This window comes from Branchiostoma lanceolatum, chromosome 4 (genome assembly GCF_035083965.1).
Source record: "Branchiostoma lanceolatum isolate klBraLanc5 chromosome 4, klBraLanc5.hap2, whole genome shotgun sequence".
Classification (NCBI taxonomy): domain Eukaryota; kingdom Metazoa; phylum Chordata; class Leptocardii; order Amphioxiformes; family Branchiostomatidae; genus Branchiostoma; species Branchiostoma lanceolatum.
In genome coordinates, this window is record NC_089725.1 from 15,820,438 (window position 1) to 15,840,414 (window position 19,977).

The 19,977-nt window shown below is 39.1% G+C and overlaps 1 protein-coding gene across 12 annotated transcripts in view; it reads left to right on the top strand.

Annotated features, from left to right (window-relative positions):
• LOC136432876 (rho guanine nucleotide exchange factor 11-like) overlaps positions 1–19,977 on the top strand; it is a 60,667-nt gene continuing 40,690 nt past the window's right edge. For 4 of the 12 annotated variants that reach the window (XM_066424464.1, XM_066424465.1, XM_066424468.1 and 1 more), the window contains exons 1-9: positions 3–500; positions 8,120–8,357; positions 10,655–10,767; positions 11,900–11,935; positions 13,606–13,710; positions 15,299–15,348; positions 15,890–15,947; positions 17,844–17,953; positions 18,321–18,401. In XM_066424464.1, coding sequence (XP_066280561.1) covers positions 8,311–8,357; positions 10,655–10,767; positions 11,900–11,935; positions 13,606–13,710; positions 15,299–15,348; positions 15,890–15,947; positions 17,844–17,953; positions 18,321–18,401 — 600 coding nt within the window. In that variant the 5' untranslated portion in view covers positions 3–500; positions 8,120–8,310. Of the gene's footprint in view, positions 501–8,119; positions 8,358–9,164; positions 9,261–9,294; positions 10,117–10,654; positions 10,768–11,899; positions 11,936–13,605; positions 13,711–15,298; positions 15,349–15,889; positions 15,948–17,843; positions 17,954–18,320; positions 18,402–19,977 lie in introns of those variants that run through there. The other 8 variants (XM_066424460.1, XM_066424457.1, XM_066424466.1 and 5 more) reach the window with 8 other exon arrangements.

Genomic DNA, 19,977 nt, shown 5'->3' on the forward strand with positions numbered 1-19,977 from the left:
GTGAAAGACTGCATTTTCCCACGAAGTTATATCAGTTATTAGTCAAAACTGACATCTGACGTCTCAAAAAAGGCCCCGGAACTGTTATTGAAGTTTCAACCTGGAAAATCACAACTTTTGGGACTACTTTTTAGCGGAAGAATGCAGATGTGAAGTGGACTGCGATTAGGTCGTGCAACTCCCTTTCTACAGACAGGAAAATATTTGCCCAGGAAACTATTCCAAATATTCGTCAATTTGGGTATTCCGATGGTTTAGATAAAGGAGGAGAGTTGGAGGGAGTGATACTGTTTGGACCCTTGTGTGTGATTGTCTACAACTTTGAGAATTCGATCAGGATTGAAGCAGGGAGGAGCCTCGTCGAGGGAGGGCAGGGCAAAGTTGTGTACTGCAGTACGCCATAAGACGATTTTTGACCCCAAATACCAGATATGAATTGCAGTTAATAGTGGCCAGCGTCCCGCCATGGATTCTTTTGCTGCAGTTGGTATCACGGAAAGGTAGGACGGGTTCGTTTTAGGTGAAGGATAGCTCTGTAACTCCAACTTGCTAACTCTCTTCCAGACACAAATTCTGCTATGGGTACTCTGCTGACTGCTTTGCTTCTCGGAAGTGGCGCCTTCATCGATCAAATAAACGCGCTCGAGCTGTTCCTCTATCGCTTTTCCTATTTCCACAGTAGTGTAGGTTGTCAGGATGTCCGTATAACTGTGGTTTGGGGTCATACTTTTATCTGAGATTCGAAATGTTCCTGCAAAAGCTGTAGTTTACTGGCCCGGTTGAGTGACAATTTGTCATCCGATCCGTCAACCCAGATAGGACTTGGGTTTGCACTACACAACAGTGCTATTCATTCTGGGGTGTTATGATAGGGGAGGGAGGCGACATCAAAATAATAACCCATGCTTGGGACTTGCTATAACTGTGGTATATACCTGCACATCGATATTACATGGACTATGGTTCGTGTACAAGCATGGAGTTGTTGGATCTGACATCAGTACTTAAACAGGAGGCCAGCTTTTGTCAGGGCCATGGTATTTAAATTACCAGAATGTTCCTATTTACTTTGGCACAGTTGAAGTAAAAGGAGGGCACTTTCAGGCAAGCTCAGTGACTGCCTCATCGTTGTGTAACCACCATAGCATACAGTCAACCTACCATCGGACTAGCTGGAGAAATAGAGTTACTGCTGTTAGTGAAGTGAGCCTCAGTGCTACTCACTGACATGCACCATTGATGATGATGATGAAAGAGAAAAGATGTCTTCTCTTAATATAAATATTTCTTCTTATATCTTTTGAGAGAACATTTTTATAAGTTACTGCAGACTCGATCTCCTATTTCAAATTGGCACAGTTGAGTCCATCTATTATAGACATTTAAAAATAAAGAATAATACCTTTATGAAAAACAAACACATAATGTTGCAGACCTAAACATTAACATTATATGTGCAGGCGGGGGAAGAAAAAGCAAAGAAATTATTTAAAAATTCAAGTCAGGATTACGCTTTTTGGTTGTCATGATTTTAGGTCTTTTCCAAAAATGGTATAAACAACCATTCATCTGATCGTACATGAGATATACCTGTACAACTGTACTTCTAATGCCTCTTGCAGAGTACTTGATTCACTTCAGAAGTTCTGCTTGAATATGGTTATATTAATGGCACTGTGCATGTACAAGTACCATTAGTACAGAGTTACGTGTATTTCAGACGACTAAATGGATTTATATGCTGTTATGCCTGTTTCTACTCCCTGAAAAGTAATAATACATAATACTGTAGTATATGCCTGATTCCCAGATATTTGCAAGAAAGAAAGAAAGATTAGACTGGAGATCCATAGTTTACAGTATATAGCGTTACAAGTTTATCAAGCTGTCTGCTCAGAGCAGTATATTTATTCTTTGCTTGTCTTCAGATCACATTTTTTCAATGATATCTAAAGCCCCACCCAGGAACCTTGATAGTAGATAGCATCTGTGTCAACCAGACTTTTAAGTCTGCAAATCGTTGAGAATTTGTAATATACGATCTAAGCTCTTTTGGTTGACCTGATAGATGTGAGGAAATAGTATCTTCTTAGACAAGATTCAGAGGATGCAATTTGGAACATTGAATGTATTTGTACTCACTTTATACTGAACACAGGTACAGAGTGGTGGTTGAAAGAAATGAAAGCATCTTTACGTTATTGTTATTGTAAAACGACGAAAATCATGTCTCAACCATCAAAATTCAAAAGTGATAATGTTGGTCTGTCCTTCCTCAATGTACTGTGTAGTTATATCCCAAGTCACCTGTCCTTCTTCAGGTACCGTACATGTATGTGATGAAGTCATAAAGTCATACTGCATTGATTTACCAAAGATTACCCAGGACTACCGAATAATAAAACTGCTGCAGAGCCAGAGACCTATAAAATGTCATGGCATGCCAGAAGGTATTTCAGCCATTGATAGTGATCTATGCACACCAGTCATACACTTTGATGTATGCTGTGTGTTATTGTCATCATATATGACATGAAAACAAGCTATCACATCAGTAAACTGATGCATGTGTCTTTGAATTGGGAGTACCACTGGATGTTATTATGATTTATATATCATGTAGTCTCTATCGCCAGAATTGTACATCCCAATGATGGTGGGACACAGTGTTGGCTGTGTAGATTAACTAGCTTTGCAACTCAAGTATGCACTGGATGACTGGGATGTGACTGATTTGCAAAGGGTTTTTAATGGCTGGTGGCATGGCTCTTGCTACAAAAGGGCAGGGGATATGGCATGTAAAACCTGAATACAAAAATACATGATGTAGAGTAAAGGAAAATGCTCTCCAGAAATTCCACAGAGGTCGTCCATGTACATGTATATTCAGTACCAATATGCCCTTCCTTTTCCTCCCTAGAGATTGATGTACCTTTAGAAGTACTTTAACACTTCACATTTTGTTAAGTGTATAGTGCGCCATGTTCTTGGATTTCTGTGGTTACAATCAAACTGGCCAGTACTATCTTTGTAAGTGCTGACTGGCAGTCAGTGGATTTTGTAAGTCCAGACTCATCACTCTGTCATCTCTGATAGGTAAAGACAAGACTGTTGCAAGTCTAAGCCTTTGTTGTATGATTATGTTTGATCAGATGTTTGATGTTAGCTATTCAGACAACATTAATCACGGTTCATATCACTTGTCATAATGTAAGAGGTGGATCAAAGTGGGCCTGTGTCTCCTAAGGTTCTTTAATTTCCTCCCAGTGCTTTCACAGGGTGATACTTGACCTAGATAGGACAGCCTGATAAATGTATCATGGTCCAAGACTTGTCAGTTATGGTATGTAAATGCATCCATGTGTGGCTGGAATTGGGAAAAGTTAAGTATCACCAAGGTTCATGTAGGAAATAACATATGACTTGAAAACATACCTAAAGCTGTTACTGTATTTTTTCATTCCAAGTGTGTATAAGTATACAGTAATTTGCTATTAGCATAAATCTGTGTTTTCCATAGTGGGCTATACATGACATTTGAGTAGTCAACACCTATGGACATATTCAGTTTCAAGTTTATTATTCTAATGGATCGTGTAGATTCCAGTGGTTTGTTCATTCTACTTAACTGACAGGTATAGAGGCATTCAGCTGGAAATTGTTGAAGTGTGGCAGTCATGGGAAACCCCAGGAATCCAGCAATATCATAAATCAGTGTTTTGGAATATTTGTGCACCTGGGAGAGAGATGTCGTAGTTGTTTTCAGTAGATACAAACTCTGTTTATAATTTTCCTGGACGCTGCATGAGGTTAGCCTGTGCGTGACAATCCTTTGGTAGTGTAAGGACTAGACCCTCCAGGGGCAGGTTTGGACACCAATATTCTTGATCTAGATACATCATGTGAAAGTAAAGCTCAACAGTGTTCATTTCCTTGAGAGTTTAAGTAACAGAATCTGGCCTCTGGTGTTTGCATGAATGACCATGTTTTGACCATGTCTGAATGGCTGCTATATGGTGCTGGGAATAAACCATAGAATAGTTGTACAGTATCTGGAATTTGGAAATGTTGATGTCAAAGCAAAACTGAACATTCTAACTATCAAATAAAAGTTTGGAGATATAATGATTTTTATGGTTTTAAAAATGGACTAATGATGAACGTATTAGAGTTTTGCGTAAATGTACATGTATATTTACATATACAGTGTTTGAACAAGAATCTTGGTTGCTGATGAAAATGTTTTGCTCGCTACAATTTCCAGCAACCTAGGGAGTCTGGTACCTGTTGTTAAGCATTCTTTCATCTCAAAAGTCCAGTGGATTATTTAGGACGATTTTGTATCCCTTGATTGCACACAATCATTTTGATGTTGAAAACTAAGTTGCATTGTTTCACAGCCTTTTGGCCAAACCATTCAAGTTGAATAATTAAAGTGGGGCTAGGACGTATTACTGCAACAAAATCATAGAAACAGAAAATGTCAGAGGCAGGAAGCAAGGGGCTAATTGGGCGATCACATGGTTTCATTACATCAAATCCAGCTGAATCAGGCCATGTTGGGTCCTGGTCACACTCAGCAAAATCTATGCGAATCCATTCACTTAAAGGGCCCATTGGAATCGAGCCGAGCACGGTTGTTTCTCCTAGATGTGAACAGCCCAAATCGGGATTGATTCAAATTGATCTAATCCACCTCTTGGGATGGATTGGGTTAGATTGAATCAAATTGACCAGCAGCGTCCCGTAGGTGTTAACTCTCAATTTGGCTAAATGTGAACGCAACCAAATTGATAGCTATTTGATAGATTTGATTCAAATAGATTCGCATAGATCTCGACAAGAGTCTACAGGGCCTTAGTTACTATAACTGGATCAGACAGGTTGTTTTCGCATTTGTGTCTGTAAATGAGGCCAGGCCAATATAATTATCATTTATAAATCACATAAGGACAGAACACATTGGTTGCTAGGAAAGCCAGGTATCAGCAAATTTTGCAAGATGGTTTTTGTTATCCGTCAAAGTCGGGAAGCCAGGAAGTATGTGTAGATAGAAAGGGTGTCAGAAGAACAGAATTGTTTGTGACTAGGGTATGTAGGAGATGGTTGCCCAAGAATGAGATCCTGATAAAGAGAGAAGTCACTGAAGTTCAAGTTCTTGGATGGTAGGTGCAGCTCATAACAACATTGAATTTCAGTCTTTTAAACTAAGGTCAAAAAGTAAGAGAATAATGTATGTCAAAACATGTAGTATTTTCTTTTTGATGATGATGATTTAATTTTTGCAATGGTTTCTATAATGGCTTGAGTGAATGTAACAACAGGAGAAGACAAATATATGATTGAGTCTGTACTATATTAGACAAACTCTCTCCTAGTCAGTCAGCTCGAAAAAGAGCATCAGACTCCCAGACAATGTTACGTGAGAAGTGGTGTCAGTATCTTCTTTGTTTGCTGTGTCCAGGCTAGCTGCTCTGTTTTGTCAGGGCACAGAGTGTTGTGCAGGGTACTTTAGCCACTGAAAGGTGTTGTAACAAAGCCTAAATCCTGAGACTACTTTGCTGTGTACCAAAGCCAGTATTCCTTTTGAGTACATTGTACAAAATCCGTCCTGCTCTCATCCCCCAAACATTTCTGATTCACCTTTTGAAAAAAGGGCTTGGACACTTTCAAAACAGAAGACCCAATAAAATTATAATTATGTATCTCTTATAGGTGATATTGTCTGACAATTTTAAACATGCAATCCTTTAATATCCCTTGCTCTCACCTCCAATTCACTGTATCAGTCATGTCAACAGATTACCTCACTCTCAGGTCAAGTTACTCCCAATAGTGAAAGTAGCTCTTTGTTTGACTTTGAGTTGTACTTTTATTGTGGAAACATGAGGTAAGAGTTTGGTTGTAAGACGTAAGGCTTTTGTACTGCAGATCCTTGTCACTTTGGGCTTAATTTTCTCATGGTGATTAGATCGATAGATGGAGGGAAGGATACATAGAGGAAAGGAAAGATTTTCAATTGTGGCCTTGTATTTCAGGTAGGATAATTCTGTTCCATGTGTTGGTTTGTAATCCCGTGGTTTAGATGCTTTAGACATGATTGTGAAAGCACAGGTTACATAATCAACATACAGTACTATAGATATCCCACTCATTTGCTGCTCAAGTATTCATGATTATTCCTAAAACCACTCTGTAAATGCTTGAAGCTACCAACAGTGGATTGATAATGATACTAGCCAGTTGATTTAAGTGTACATGCCTTTAGATCAGAAGTTTTGGGTCCCCCAAACACTCTACTGTGTAATTTTTCAATGATTTCCTGTTGGACTTTGAACTTGGTTAAACCTAGTATCTGTTACTGTGTTAGGCACAGAAATCTCTTCCTGCTAACGGGGCATTAGGTACAAGGTAGCAAAGATCATTCTATAGTTCTTGTTCAGAAAAGGAATAGTTTGAAGGAATACATGTACTGTAGATGGAAATAACACTTTCAAGTGCGTTATGCGTCACAATTGTTTGGATTCTGATGTTCTTGAGAGGAAATGCCAGTGGAACAAATTCTGCTGTAAACTTGTTGACACCAAACTTGAAAGTCGATATGTTCCAGGGAAGGTTAGCAAGTATGCAAATGTAATGGTCTGTTTATTCTTAGGACGTCTTTGTTGCCATGGTTACCACTACCAAGGAGTACTTGACCTTGGTGAAAGGTGGTGAGGATTTGTGTAAGGGCTAAAGTAAAGAGACCTCTCCTGTTGGGGAAGAGTGTGTGGAGGAGTAAAGCACTGAGTGGGAGTGAAGCACTTGCCTATCTCTGCTGGTACAGTACTCATCAAATGTAAATTTAGACTTCCAATGTTGGGGAAAAATAAGTATGATTTAACTCTACTTTGTTTTTCTGCTCCCAGAACAGTCCTTACTTTTAAGTAAAATACTTAGTACTTACAAATGTAAGTACCACGTTGGCACAGATAAGTACAATATACATGCACATGTACTAACTATGAGTGCAGTGTGACATCAAACAGACTATTGAGGACTTCTGCACCAATGATATTGTTGGAGATACATGTATATGCATATAGTGATAGCTGCGTTAGACATTACTATGCCAGCCTGGGGTGTATCCGACTATCAGGATGGTGTGGGGAGGGTTGGGAGGCTGCTCCTATGTTACGTAGTTGACTTAGACATTTCTGTGTCAGCAGCCTGCCCTGGTGTTTATGAGGATGCCACACCCTGTAAGGTCTGCCGGGTCACCTCAGCAATGTCAGCAGTCTCACTACCTACATGTACATGCACTTACTTACCAGAGCAGTGTGCCAGATGATTTCTTGGACCTGGATTAAAAGCCAGCAGTTATTATGTGACATTACATTTGTTCTTGATACTACATTTTGGGAAAAGATATCATCCAGCAGAGGCTGACAGTGTTGTGATCCCTTGGCACATAAAGAAACCCAGGTATACAACATACAAGTTAGATTTGTAGGATGTTGTGAACAGTGATTGTGTCTCTCTGCTGCTTACTTATTTCCGTAATGGATCTTGTAAGACTATATGTTCATATGAGTAAGAAGGCCTTGGTTTTTGTTTTGCATTTTGCCAAGAGATTTTATTTCTTAAATATCAAAGGTAGTCTTGTGGTTTTCAGGGGCATTGAGCGATTGGTTATTATATTTATAAACCTGTTTGTCTAGTTTATGAGTTTGCCGTGATGGGGTAAACTCCTTTTGATTTGAATTCCTTTTGATTTCAATTGTGCCTACTGTGATATGCTCAGTATATGAATCTTTAAATTAAGTTGGACATGGATATCTGTTTCTCTTTCTTTTTTTGTAACAAGCTGCATGGACATGTAACATAGTTTACCTCTAGTCATTACTATCCCCCTAATATCCTCCTTTATAATTACAGTCATACTACTGTAGCAGGTGAGAGTAATGTATTTACTAGTACTAGTACCAGCCTTTGCATGTGCGCCAGGCTTACCTGTCTTTGCTGCCAAGCTTTCTTTTCCTGTACTGTATATCAGAACTCATAGGCTTCTGGTGGTGAAGGGCTTCACCTTACAAAATCGTTAAGTAGAACTAGAACATTAATGTTTTGAAATTTGCAGGTTTTCCAGATGAAATTGCTGTAACATCACCATCAGGTCGTCAATAGAAGGTTACTGATTGGTTGTGAAGTACGATACCCATCTCAGCAAGGGCTGTTTTGCTCGGTAAGGTCGTCGTTCGTAAAGACAAAGGAGGGAAGGAGTGGTCCAGAAGGAAACAGACGTCTCTGGCTGTGTGGGATTGCAGACTGATGTCTATCAGGAACACCATCATTGGTGTGGAGGCCCTCAGCAACAGGTAACATCACCTGGTGTGGTGGAGGACCTGCCGAGGTGGAGGGACGGGGGCTGGTGGTTAGATATACATGCCATGACTCATATGAGTCATAAAAACACGGATTAGATGGATAAATAGATTTTAAAAGTTGTTAGACGTGTTGTAAGCATGCCCGTAATATAAATGTAGACCTACCTTTTTGTATCATGATTATCATGAATTTCATTTTCAACAGGTTATCATGAATTCTTGTACCAATGAAGATGATCTTGCCCCGGGCCCCTTATGTGTTCATCAATGTTGATGATAATGATAGTTACTTTTCAAAAGCATTTGCCCTACCACAAATTGGAAATCAATGGGACCAGTGTTGCATGTTTTAGAAACATTTTTATGATGAATGATCCATTGAAGGGTGATTTATGGGACAATGTAGATATAAAACTGTTGATTCACCTCTTATATTTCATTCTCACAAGTTCCACCCTCTTTCAGTTTCCAGTTCTAAGTCTACTTAAGTATATGTCAACTCATCCCTTCTCAAACACTTACCGTGGAGAAACCCGTGTCACTTGGATTTATGTTTGTATGATAGCCTGCTCTGTTATTGGCATTACTTGGAATGGGAGGACTTTGATGTTTTGCATTCCTCTAATCAAAGCCTACCTACTCGAAAGCACCTCCCCTTCCACTTCAAATATCACAAGTCTTGTTTTGATTCAGTGCAATCTCTCTCCCCTTGTCCATCATTATGTTTGCTTACCCCCTTTCTGTTTCCATTTGGGAACTCTAATGTTTGGCTCCTTCTTTCATGTCTCTTTTTTTCAGCATTGTTGGGTTCTCTTAGGTCCCTCCCTCTCCCAACCCTTCCCATGCAGAGGTTTCTACGGGTACAATGAATATTCCCATGTTTTCTGCCTATAGGTCAGTATCAGTATTATGAGGAAAGTCTCAAGGCAAGATAGTAATCAACACACCCATGCTGTAGTTATAGACTGCTGAATAATATAGACCCTGTCTGTATCTTTGTCTAAGGATGTAGAACTGCATGAGACATACACATGTATGTAGAATCTAAGGCTTTTTAACCAGCAGTTATGGATTTCTTGGCTGGGGTAGAGTGATATCACCTGAGGCAATATGTCAATATTTGTTATACTGAATGGCAAGAGCCTCCTGTATTCCAGTAAACAGTTTCATTTGCCTTTATATGCATAGATGTATGTATTGGCTATGTATAGTTTTGAATGATGGAGAGCCCCATGATGTATTGGCCTTGCTTCTAAGAAGCCACCCATAGTAAGGCACTTGACACCAAACATTGTGACATGATTAAGGGCTTTCAGTTTAATACAGAGTACAACGTCCAATATTTTGTACAAAGAAATTGGTATGAAGAAAACGCTGTGTGGGTTTAAATGATTTTGCAGCATATTTGCAGCCTATTTGTTTTGAAGTTGAATGTGGGATGCCAGGGGTTAAAGTCTGAAAGAATCATTATTGATATTTACTGCTGTTTGTTGCATGGCTGTGAGGGCACTGTAGGTCCTTGAACTGGGACTGACACATGCTCAGTCCATGTCTGTCTGCAAAGTGCTTATCTTGTGCTGCTGCCTAGTGCCCTGTGTGTGCGCTCGCTCTATTGGTGCAAAGGTTTGTGTTGTTAAATTTCGCTCACTTATCTCTCTGCTGTTGCATTCACTGCCAAACAGACCAGGAGATGTCAACTTGAACAGAGAAGCAGAATGGCTACCTCTGAGTTGTTTTTTGCTGGTTTGCAGTAAGAATCTAAGATAGCTATAAAGTGCAGGAAGTATTTTATAAGATTTCTATTGTCTTGGATTATTCCTTATAGAGCTTAACCATTGTGCCATTTCTATTATTTACATACTATCCTTTGAATACTTTGTGCTAAACTGATACAGGGTTGATACTGATAATATTCTTGTAGTTACACTTACAGTCATACATGTTATTGTATAACAACTTACATACTTGCCCTCATTTTCGTACAGTAGTGTATCACTCTAGATAGAGCTCTAACTCTTTAACTGGGTGTTAGCATTTACCTTAGTCTTGATATTACTCTGAAGATTTTGAATTGTTGGACAGTACGGTATCGGATGATTTGATTATGCTGTGTTGACATTGAAATGCTCAGGAGTTGATTTATACTAACAGAGGTAGACAATCATTAGTGAAGACACTGGAAGTAAGCCAAATGATTAATACTGCAACACTTTACAGTATGATTACAAGAAATTGTTTGTTGTGTGTTAGGAATTGTTGAAGTTACATCAGCTGTTCTCTCCTGGCAGGCTGGGCGGCCTCAGCAAGGAGCCAGTCAGTGAGAAGAAGAGCGGTGGCTCTCCAGACCACAAGGCTGCCCAAAACAAACGGGACTCTACCATAGAAACTGTGGACCCATCTGGTAAGTCACAATTACAGACTTATCTTTTCCTGCCAGTAACACACAGTCCACTGGAGTAACCGGGTCTTAGCCATTGCACTTGGTAGAACATTTATGGCTATTTCCGTTCAGCAGACTGTCAGCACCAGGGTACACAATAACGTGAAAGCTTTGCGTTTCTAATTGGGGTATGGTGATACCTCATTTTGATGAAAATTTGTAACAAACATTGCTAGATTGCTAAGTTTGATGTGTTACGCAGCATACAGGCAGGCCCTTCTGCATAGTAACATTTCGCAGTGCATCAGTGATATGAACTAAGTGCTGTGCAGTGTTATCAGAACGTGCCATGGCTCAAATGTTTCAGTACAGAGGAAATGGCCTTAACATTTGGTAAACACTAACCAGATGTTCTTTGTCATACTTGAACAAAACACACTGGACACAAAACTGGGCAAAACCAAAGGAGGGTTTCATGTTTCAGCCAGTTTGTATTGGTGAAGGTCAGAACTGCAAGGTTGCAACTGTTAATAATAGTATTTTGTTCTATTTGTCTTTTATTTTACTGTCATTATAGGTCCAATGTTTTTAATTCATGGAGACTAGTTTTGAAGGACATTACACAAACAGTGTGACCTTTATTCTAAGGTTAAATGAAACTAAAGTGACATCGGAGCAAGTTTTGATTTTATATGTCATCAAGGTATCTAATCTAGATTGTCCTTTTGGTGATGAATACTAGACTATAATGTACTTTATGACTTCTACCTGGTTGCAAACAAGAAGATTATTTGAGTGATGTTGTGGGGTTGCTCACTCAAGCATGTAATGTGGTACACTTATGTATGTGTCCTTTTTCTGTTCAAGTGTAAGGTTGCTTAGTCACTGGTTGTACTCTGTCCATAACCATTATTGGTCTTGAACTTGTGGTCACCAACCACAGAGTATTGCGAAAACCTCCTTTTCTCTCCGCAAGTAAAACCGCCATGAAAGTAAATGGAATTACAGAATATTAGAATAGAAATATATGTTGGCAATGTATGATTGGACATTGTCCTTTACTTGTGTTTATCTATGGAAGAAAGAAAACTCATGCACTTATGATTTTAGTTTCCAACATCTAATATGCATGATGTTTGTCCCTCTTATATAGACATAACCATCTGTCTCAATGAGGTAGACCCAACAGGTCAGTGAGAGGACATTCTCAGTATTTTCATCATTCAAATCAGAAATGATTTTCCAAGTGATCAAGTCTATCTTCCATATCTAGGCAAAGTGGAGTTTAGACATAAATTTCACCAATCCTTCCTGACTGCTATATATGTAGTGTGTCGCAATAAAACCTATGATTCAAAACATTTTCCCCTGAAATGAATGTGTTGGATAATATGACCTGCAGTGAGTAATTTGAAAATATGAGATTTCATTATTTGACATTGTTCAACTCAATAACTAGAAATCAAGAAGTGATTGCCAGTAATAAAACTCTGCATGAACTCCAAATCCTTTGAATGAAATCATAAATAAGATTGTTGATATCTTTTTGGTAGATTTTTCCCAACATGAGCATGTCTCACTGCTGAAATCATTCCATTATTAGCTATTGCTGCCATGAGCAGGTTCTGGTATGTTTTGGATCCATGATCACATAAAGTAATTCCAAACATCCAGAATATGAGGTGAGAAAGCCCAGCTTGTTTGAATGTACTGTACTTTCAGGAGGTCATTAACATCATGGCTTATGCGCCAAGACCGATCATAAACATGGATCCCCAGGTGTCTTTAATCACTCATTGGGGTCACTTGTACATAAAGTCACATGCTCCAATTAGTGGCCATTTCTAGAGGGAGACTAGAGCTGGTCAAACAAAGAACGAAAGTGAGAACTACATTTTGGCATATTGATATAAATGTAATTGCTGACATTATTCCTCATGGAGACACAAACACACATGGTAAATTGTATTGATTAGATTTCACAAAATTTATGACATTGTGTCGAAAGTAATTTTCATAACTGAATTACTTTCAACAACTAAACCGACTGATTTAGACTAGATCATCATAGATGTGATTGAGTTTACGCTATGATTCATATAGTGCCAGCCTTCCATTAGTTGGTCCCTCCCTGCCTTTCTGCTGTGTTTGCAATGTGAACGTTGTCCTCTATGGAGTTGCACTATTGAACAGGACGTCACTCCTAGATCCAGGAACTGTGTCAGCCTGTCAGGAATAAACTCCTCAGATATTTTGGGGTAAAAGATCAAAAGCTGCTCTCATTTTAGCTCTGTCCGTTTGAGAAGGACCAGTTGTCATGTCTGTTTTCTTGGAAGCAGTCCATATAAACCTGCTTTGTTTTGGCATTCAAAAATAGCGGCCTGCTCAGCAAACATGGCCCTTCTCAGACCAGGCAGCAGTACATGTGAACTCTTCAACTTTGATACAACCTGGCAATCAAGCTCCCTCTGCAGGGCATTTTAAGATGATACTCTCTGAGTGACAATGTTGCATCTAAAAAGCAACAAGCAAGTACACATTGTACATTACAGGATTCTGTTTTACGAGACAAAGTACTGTCCTACTGAAGTGTCCTAAATGTTGTCAACATGGCAGCATGTGAGATCCCAACAAGTCAACAAAGATGGCTTGCATTTTAGATCCTTCATGGCATGATCTGAAAGCCTGTGTACTGAAGCTTTAAATTGTTGTCTGGTCATTACCGGCAGTAACATGCTTCATAACCCAACATGACACAGACTAGGCTTGCACTTGATTACACCCTGTCATCATTAATATTTCCATTTTTGTCTGTGTGCGTCTTACATGTGTGGAGGTAATGACTGTCTCTTCCCTCAGGTGTACCACTGATCCAGAGATGTGTCATTATCCAACGGGATGAGAAGGGGTATGGGCTCACTGTCAGTGGAGACAACCCAGTCTTTGTACAATCAGTGAAAGAAGGTACGACTTTTCATATTTATCACTAGTTACACATCTATATATCAAACACCTGGTATGGGTCCCATGGGGTTGTGTAGTTACATGTAGCTGTTTCGTGGGAACATTTAGATATGACATTGATGTAGCAACAATGATGGACAGCTGTTGTTTATGATATTACTAACAGTCTATTTGCCATGTAAGGACGAGGTTGACAATATTTGTTTTCAATAATCTGTAAAGGTTTGACGTACATGTAGTTTTGTTACCTTTACCACTATGTAAACATTTTTGGCATACCTGGCATACAGACATGTTTCGTGATCACCTGTCTCAGCCTGCTACCATTCAGTTAGGCAGACAATGTTTACAATGTTAGTTGGTATAACTGATCCACGGGGCTATTATCATGTCAATTGTTTTACAGCAACTTTGCAAAATCTATAAATCGGTTGCTTGTTTCGGTCTCAAATTGTCCAGATATTTTTCTCAATCAGAAGAGGAGAAATGAATAATAAGAGTCAAGCTAAGTGAGGGCTCCAGGATGAATTAGATGCTGATTTATTTGTTTGTTAGTAGGTCAATTATGTCGAAAGAGATATTTTTGTAGGAAGGTCCTTTATACGTAGTGATAAATGACAATGTTCTCAGTACAGACGGAGAAATGCTGCACTGTGGAAGATATTAAAAAAGACATGCTATAACATTTCATGTTCATCATGATTGAGATTCAAAAGCACCTAAATTCAAGGTTGATTTTATTCCTGTCATTGTTTTGTTGTCATAGATACTGCCAGGAGTATGTTTAACTTGATATGCAATTTTCATAATAAAAACAAACGTTTACATGTATTTCAATTTCAGGGGAAATGTCCATATTATATTATCCATTAAGTCGCCAGCAATACCATGTCGTTCAACTAAAGGTAAACAATGAAGGCAGAGTGAAAAGCCAAACCAAGTGATAATACAAACAAATCCAGATGTAGGAAAATTCTTGAAATTACAGACACCGTAAGGACTCCACAGTCAAAATGCCTGGGTCATACTAATGTCAACACCAATGGCCTCAGCTTGTGTACAAATGAAAATTTTTCCCAGTGAACCAACTAAGTTTTCGGGACCTTGTGTTTGCTTTGGTGTCGAGTTCCAGATGATCTGTCCCCTGTAGTTTGCGTAGCACTTTCCTTTGCTGCTCAGTGGCATATAACATCAGTATCAACACCATGGCACCTTAGCCACAACAGGTGGCACTGTCAAGAGAAAGATGGGACCTGGTGCTTCTTATCTCACAACAAGGTCTCCACTCAGGTCTACTGATAAATAGAGCATTGTGTATGTGGAGGGCTGTACCTGTGGGTCTTTGTTTGTTCTACACTATTCCTGTGTTTTTAAGTAGCAGAGTGACCAGATTTGGGAGACAGGTATAGTCACCTGACCTGGCAATAAGCTGTCCCAGTGTCTCCCCGGACACGGGGATGATACACAGCTTTCTTTGACGTCATGCAGGTTTAAGATACTGGGTTTAAAACAAGGACGTACATTCATAGCTGCAGGGGAAGAGGGGAGCAGAATTTGGGACAAATTCTTTCTCTTTTTTTCATTTCAGAGGGAGCAGCACAGAGGGCAGGGGTACAGCAGGGAGACAGAATCATCAAGGTGAGTTTGTTCTTATTGCTGTTGCACCTGATATAACCCTCACAGGGAGCATCATAATCCACAGATGGTATGTTACAGCTGTTGTGAAAGAACCCAGAAATGTTTGCTCACTTTTGCATCTGACAATTTACAATAGGTAGGTGTGGCTGGTTGTCAGGTCACCTTGTTCCATGCAGCGTTGTCCTAGATAAATGTTTCTGCAAGGACACCAACAAAGCTGACATTTTAATTACTTATAGAAGGCTTAATGAAATATTTATGATAATCTTCTCCACCATTAGCCATCTTAGTTTACAAACCTTTACCATCATGTTGCTGGCTTATATATTCTCACTTTGCTAAGTTGGAAAGGTATGCATGTACTTTGAGGTTAAGGTAATAACTATTCAAAGATTTACCAAAACATTTGATAGGTTATAACATGTTAACATATAATTCAGATCACTACCTGGCAAACAGAACATTTTGGGAAAGCCCTGTAATGCCTTAGTGCTTATTGATTTACTGACATCCTATGAATATTCAAATGTGTCCCTTTTAGGTGAATGGAACTCTGGTTACACAGTCCAACCACATAGAAGTTGTGAAACTCATCAAATGTAAGTGTCTTCTCCAAAATTCTCTAAATGTTGACCTTCAACCCTAGTCTTTGTGCACCATTAGTCTCATGTAAGGGATTATAATCAGGGCTCTCCCCAGAAATTTTTAGGGGAGTGGTGCTCCCATTTTTAACAGAGGGCGCGAAGCGTCCTAAAGTCGCGCGCAGCGCGACAAGGAGGGGGGGAGAGGTTTGGAGAGGGGGGGATTCCCCCCTTTCCAAATTAGAAGCTATTGCATTTTGGCCATCTTAATTGCAATTTGAGGCCTTCTCCTAGAACTTGAGCTGTAAATCTTACAGAAATAAGAGACAGAAAATCTGTTGCATTTTGCCTTTATGAATTGCAATTGGAAGCTTTCTCCTGCAACTTAGGCTGTGAAGGTTACAAACTAAAGATAGGATCAGAAGATCAAGCCCAAATTGTTTAAATTATTATCAAAATTAGGTTATTTAAAAAAATTATTTAAAAAAAAAATTTTAAAAAAAGTTATGACTATTCATACAATTATGTAATGAATTTGAAATAAGAATTAGAAATTTATGCCAGTAGAACATTATTCATTAGTATAACGTTAGAGCACATTCAATAAAAACCATTTAAAAAAACTTAATAGGTTTTGCTATTTATTTAGTAAAATGCCCCGCCTAACTTCGTCCAAGTCCGCCTGGTTTGGAAGGGTATACCAGGAAAATTAACCGAATGTTGCCATCAGAAAATGCTTGGTTAATTTTTCAAAATCAATAATGTTACAATCACCCCAAAACTGCTCCAGTTATCGTCACAAAATGCGATCCATGCCGAAACTGTGTTAGGGGATTTCCCGCCATGTGATCACGTGATATCTTGCATGAACCAATCAGAGCACATGTTTTCATGATGCGGACCAATCAGCGCTTAGATTCATGCATATCAATGAGTAAACAAGATGGCCGCCGGATTGCCGCTAGCGAGGGTAATTTGAAGTCAACCCCGGCGTGAAATATGACTTGTCTACGCTACCAAAGCAGAATTTTGACGGGAAAACAATGAAAGGAATAGATTCTCCGCCGAATACGACCACAAATGACGGCAAATCGGGGCAAATCACAACGTAGGGGTTGAAATGCTCGGCCGAAAATCGTGTTTTCCCTCACGTATTTTTGCTGGCTTTCTCTGATTGAGTCTTGAAAAAACAGGTTTTTAAGGAGATCAATGCATGTCAAAGGCACCGATATCCATTGCTTGCAAGCATAACAATGACAAGAAACAAAGGAGTGTGATTACCCAACAGTAGGTGGCGTCCCCACGCCCGTAAGTACAATACAAAGCCAAACTTGTGGTGACTGTGTTTCGATAATTATTTTCCGATTTCTCGGCAAAGTATTTACTGTTATGTAGCGGTCGGGAGTTACTAGTCGGGAGTATCGACGCCGATCCAATTTTTCGCTATTTTTTATCTACAAAAATACAAAGAAAAGACCCTAAATTTGAAAATTTTGGGAGAGGCGCTGGGAATTTTGGGAGAGGCGCAGCGCCCTTGCACCATTGCGTAGGGAGAGCCCTGATAATGATAACATCATCATATTGGTAAAATACATGTTGAGGAATTCTTGAAATCTGCTGCTTACTGTATATTGAGACTTTTATAGAGACTGTTACAGCAGAATTAACATTACAGGACACTGGTACTTATGTAGTCCCTGTTTGGTTAGGCACATCAGAAAATACATTTTTAAGCCATGGATTATAGGAAGATCAATGGATTTAGTGACAACCCAAGAAAGGTCGGGGTCTGATTGTACTGAAAAAAAAAAACACCAACTATATCCTGTATGAAAGGATATGTTGTTATCTTGCAGAAAGGCTAAATCATTGACTTTAACTCTTCTAAACTCATGCCTGTTTTGCTGTTCACAGCTGGTCCATATGTGGCGTTAACGTTACTGGGCAGACCACCAGGCTCAAACCAGACCCCCCTCCCACCTCCGCACGAGCAGAAGAAGATCACAGCACCTGTCGCTGCAACGGTAAGGACTCTGTTCAAACCTCCTGGTTCAGAGTTGATATACACGTCATAAATATTGAATTATACACAAATGTAAGGTGTGTGTCAGAAGATCAAAGTCTGCTGATATAGTGAACTCTTCACCAATAGGGAATAAGCATGAAATGCTTTCTTGAAACTGGTAAAACAAGACTGTTGACTGTTATACATGGTATTATCTGCAGTATGGGAAATAAAAGGTATCTTGTTCCACTATACATGATTTATATGGAACAAGTTGTGTTATGTGATCAGTGGTCAATTGAATAGGAAGGTAGGAATAAGACCTGGAGATGTCAAAAGGTGCAGGAATTTTCTGTTTGTAAAGAAGTGCCTATTTTGTTCCGCAGCCTGAGTCAGAAGAGGCAGCCAAACTGGAGCGAGTTAACACCTTCCGCAAGATGCTGGAACAAGAACAGGAATATTACGAGGTATTACAGCATTAGAAGTAACCACTGTCAACATGTATCGGACCATCAACTGATTAACATATTATTTTCACTTTTGATGTGAATCAGACACTGAAAAACAAAGTACAAGTAAGAAGAATGACATGGGAATTTTGCAAAGCTCCCTCACAGAATATGACTGGTTTATAACTTACTGTGTGTCCTTAACACCTTAACAAACTTGTTCTTTGTAGAAAGTGTTAACTATGATCATGCCCATGTTGTGGCATCCATAGTGGAGCTTCCAGGTTTTTAACTTTCTTTATGCATGTACATGTACATACATTTACCTCGCCCTTGACAATAGTTCCATGAACCATTTGGCAACCATGGCATCTTCTGCTACATACAAGCTGTTACAATATCTATTGTAGGTCACACAGAAATACTTATAGCTCCTTTCCTTTTTTTCTGTGTGTGACCTTCTGTAGCCATTAAGGGCAAATGCAGAACAGCTCATAAATGCCCCCCCCGGCCATACCTTCCCCATGAAATCCAAGGCCGTATCAGGCCAGAGACTCTACATCATGTCAAAGTTATTTCAGGTAAGAAAGCCCCCTTAGATCAGCTGTATACCTACCCAGCTACATGCTGTCAAAGGGGAAAAGCTTTAAGCAAGATATGGGAAATTCTTCTGAGAACTACTCTGGACTCTGTGCTTGATAATCTGCTTTAACATTATCAGATCAAAAGGAGAAATCATTCAGTCTATACATTTGAAGCTTAAATCCTATTACCAAATCTGAGAAATGCCCAATAGACCTGACCTGGTTTCACCATGTATTGCTGACACTCACAATTATCATCAAGCGCTTTAACCCTCAAACCACCGTAGCTTTTTTACGACTAATCTTACCGTATGGGGTCAAAACTGACCCCACAATGTTTTCTACAAATACAGCTTTATTGGTGACTATTTTTGTGGTTTGTATATATGTATAGTTTAAGTAATCTATAAGGGACAGTTTGACATGACTAGGTGTGAATAATTTCTGCATATTATCATAATTTATGCAAAAATAGGGAACATCGTCTTTTGCAACTAACTCTATTCAAACAAGCGGGCTCTTTTGAGGCCTGCGCCAACACTTGATGTCATATAGCATCTGAATTTCTTACGCTAGAACAACCAAATTTGGTCACCTGTTCTAAAATTTTGTTGGCAACAATTAGAATCTAATGAAATAACTAATCAATGTTTTCATGTTGCTATGGCAACCGGTTTCTGAGAGCCATATTTGGAAAAAGTCGCTAATTTTGGATTTTACAATGTAATTCTAGGGCTTTCTTTGTAAGCTGCACTTATTTTCTTATATCAAAACCAACCAATGTTATTCACTATTACTTTTATGATTTAATATTCATGATTTATGCATATTTGATTACGTCATCGGCTAAAATCAAAGATGGCGGACGATATAATTAGATTAGCTATAACCGGCTATTTCAACCTCAAATTTCATTATTACCATGTTTATTCAGACAGAAACAATCTTAATATAAACATTTTGGTCCATTTTTATTGTGTTATTTGGTTATACAGTATGATGAAAAAATG